At 38.2% G+C, this 2,198-nt stretch overlaps 1 protein-coding gene across 1 annotated transcript; it reads right to left on the reverse strand.

The window, feature by feature from the left end:
• Positions 1-455: 455 nt before the first annotated feature.
• LOC110544566 (olfactory receptor 51G2-like) lies at positions 456-1,427 on the reverse strand. The gene has a single exon (XM_021630500.1). It carries the CDS (start codon positions 1,425-1,427, stop codon positions 456-458), a length of 972 nt encoding a protein of 323 aa, XP_021486175.1.
• Between the last annotated feature and the right edge of the window lie 771 nt (positions 1,428-2,198).

The raw sequence follows: 2,198 nt of genomic DNA on the forward strand, positions 1-2,198 counted from the left end.
GAGACCTGATAGGCTCGGGTCAGATGGAAGGGAAGGAGGACCTCCCCTATCAGTGGACTGGGGGAGAGGGACATGGGTGGGGAAGAGAGAGGGTGACATTTGGAGGGGAGGAGGAAGGGAGGTACAGGTGGGATGCAAAGTAAATAAACTGTAATTAATAAAAAATAAAATAAAATTTTAAAAAAGCTTAAAAGAGTTATAAAAAACATTAAATGTGCATTATTTCACAAATGAATTTACATGCTGTCTTTAAAGAACATCTGAATGGCATATTTAAACAAGTGGATGTAAAAGATTGGGTATGAAAGAAAAATAATCAAATTTTGTGGAATTTGAAGAAATAATGCAATTTTATAGTGCTTGGTTTTTACAGCTATATGAAGTTCAGTAAAAAGAACATTTTAAAAGGAAAGGTAGCTTTTGACCATGTTTAATGTTCATACATTTTCAATAATTTATGTTACAGATGCCACCTGAGCTTTTTCTGTTGCTTTTATAATGAAAAGTTTCTGAATTTTGTCTCTGATCTGCTTGGTTTTTACCACATAGACAATCGGGTTCATTACAGGGGGAATTAAGAAATGCATGTTGGCCAAGGTCACATAGACATGTGAGGGAAGTCTTGGGCCAAAGCGGTGCAGCATGGATAGGCAGATCATGGGCGTGAAGAAGAGGACCACAGCACAAAGATGAGATATGCAGGTGTTGAGAGCCTTGAGGCGACCACTTTGGGAAGCCATGCCCAGTACTGTTTTCAGGATCAGTACATAAGAAAGAAGGATGAGGAGAAAGTCAAGCCCCATGGTAGAGAGCACCACAAACAGTCCAAAGATGCTGTTGATTCTAGTACTGGAGCAGGAAAGCTTTATGATGTCAGGATGCAAACAGTAGGAATGAGAAAGGGTGTTGGAGTGACAAAAGTGAAGTCTCCTCAAGAGAATGGGAAGAGGCACCTGCACAGTTAAGGTTCGCACAACAATAGCCAATCCTACCCTGGCAATCACAGTGTTTGTGAGAATGGAGTGATAGTGAAGTGGATGAGAAATGGCCACATATCGGTCGAAGGCCATTGCCAGAATGATAGCTGATTCAAGGTCTTGGAAGGTGTGAATGAAGAACATTTGGGTGAAGCAAGCAGAGGTGGTCATCTCTCTAGCATCCAGCAAGAAGATCCTCAACATAGTGGGGAAGGTAAAGAGAGAGAGACCCAGGTCTGAGGCAGCTAGCATGGCTAGAAAAAGATACATAGGAACATGAAGAGTCTGCTCCTGCCAGATAAGAACTATGATGGTCATGTTGCCCACCATAGTAATGAGAAACATGGCACAGAATGGTATTGATATCCAGATGTACACAGCCTCCAGCCCTGGAATTCCTGTAACCAGGAAGGTGGAGTAGATGGAGCTGGTGATGTTGACAGGAAGCATGTTGCCAGGGCTGCATATGTCTATAAAATTGTGTTGTCCCAGGAACAGATGCTGAGCCCTATACTTACAATTTTTGCACCTCAAATGCACATTCCCTTGGATTCATCCTCAAAAGTCATGAATTTTCTCAAATGTTTTGCGTAATAAAAGAGTTTATGATATTTCCTGTTGTATAAGTTGCACCTAAATAAAGAGTAATTTCTCTCTTGAACAACTTCTTCAGCTGTGATGTGTTACTGAAGGAAAAAATAAGAATGTTTTTAGTTAACTCAAGTTGTAACATTGATATAATGACATTTTCAAATGAAGACTTATTATTATTCAAATGTATCATTAACTAAATTTCCATTCAATAATAAAAAGTTGCACTCTGATTATAGCTCATTGTTCTGTGGGATTCTTTAGTCCTGGGCCTTATAAATAAATGTGATATCAGTTGATTAGTTGTTCATAGGAATGTGGCATATTGTGATATTGGGAGTGAAATAAGTGTTTTCTATGTAACAGAGAAGCTTACCATCTACACTTTGATCCCTGATAACACACTGGGAGATGATAGTGTATGGTTTTTTTTCTTTCCTCTTAAAATTCTTCTGCTGATATGAGTGCAAAAAATAAAAGGACCTACAATAATTTGCATATATTATTTATGATTAATGTAGTAATACTAGTATTTTAATCATGAGCTCTGCTCATTTTTAGGTAGTACTTGGACTTTTAGACAAATTCTTTTTTTCTTAAGTTTTACAGTACATTCATAACATAGTTTGT

This window comes from Meriones unguiculatus, chromosome 14 (assembly GCF_030254825.1).
Source record: "Meriones unguiculatus strain TT.TT164.6M chromosome 14, Bangor_MerUng_6.1, whole genome shotgun sequence".
NCBI lineage: Eukaryota > Metazoa > Chordata > Mammalia > Rodentia > Muridae > Meriones > Meriones unguiculatus.

Bases quoted from the DNA above. Each gene is read 5' to 3' on its own strand.
- LOC110544566 (XM_021630500.1), bottom strand. From the start codon at position 1,427: ATGCTTCCTGTCAACATCACCAGCTCCATCTACTCCACCTTCCTGGTT.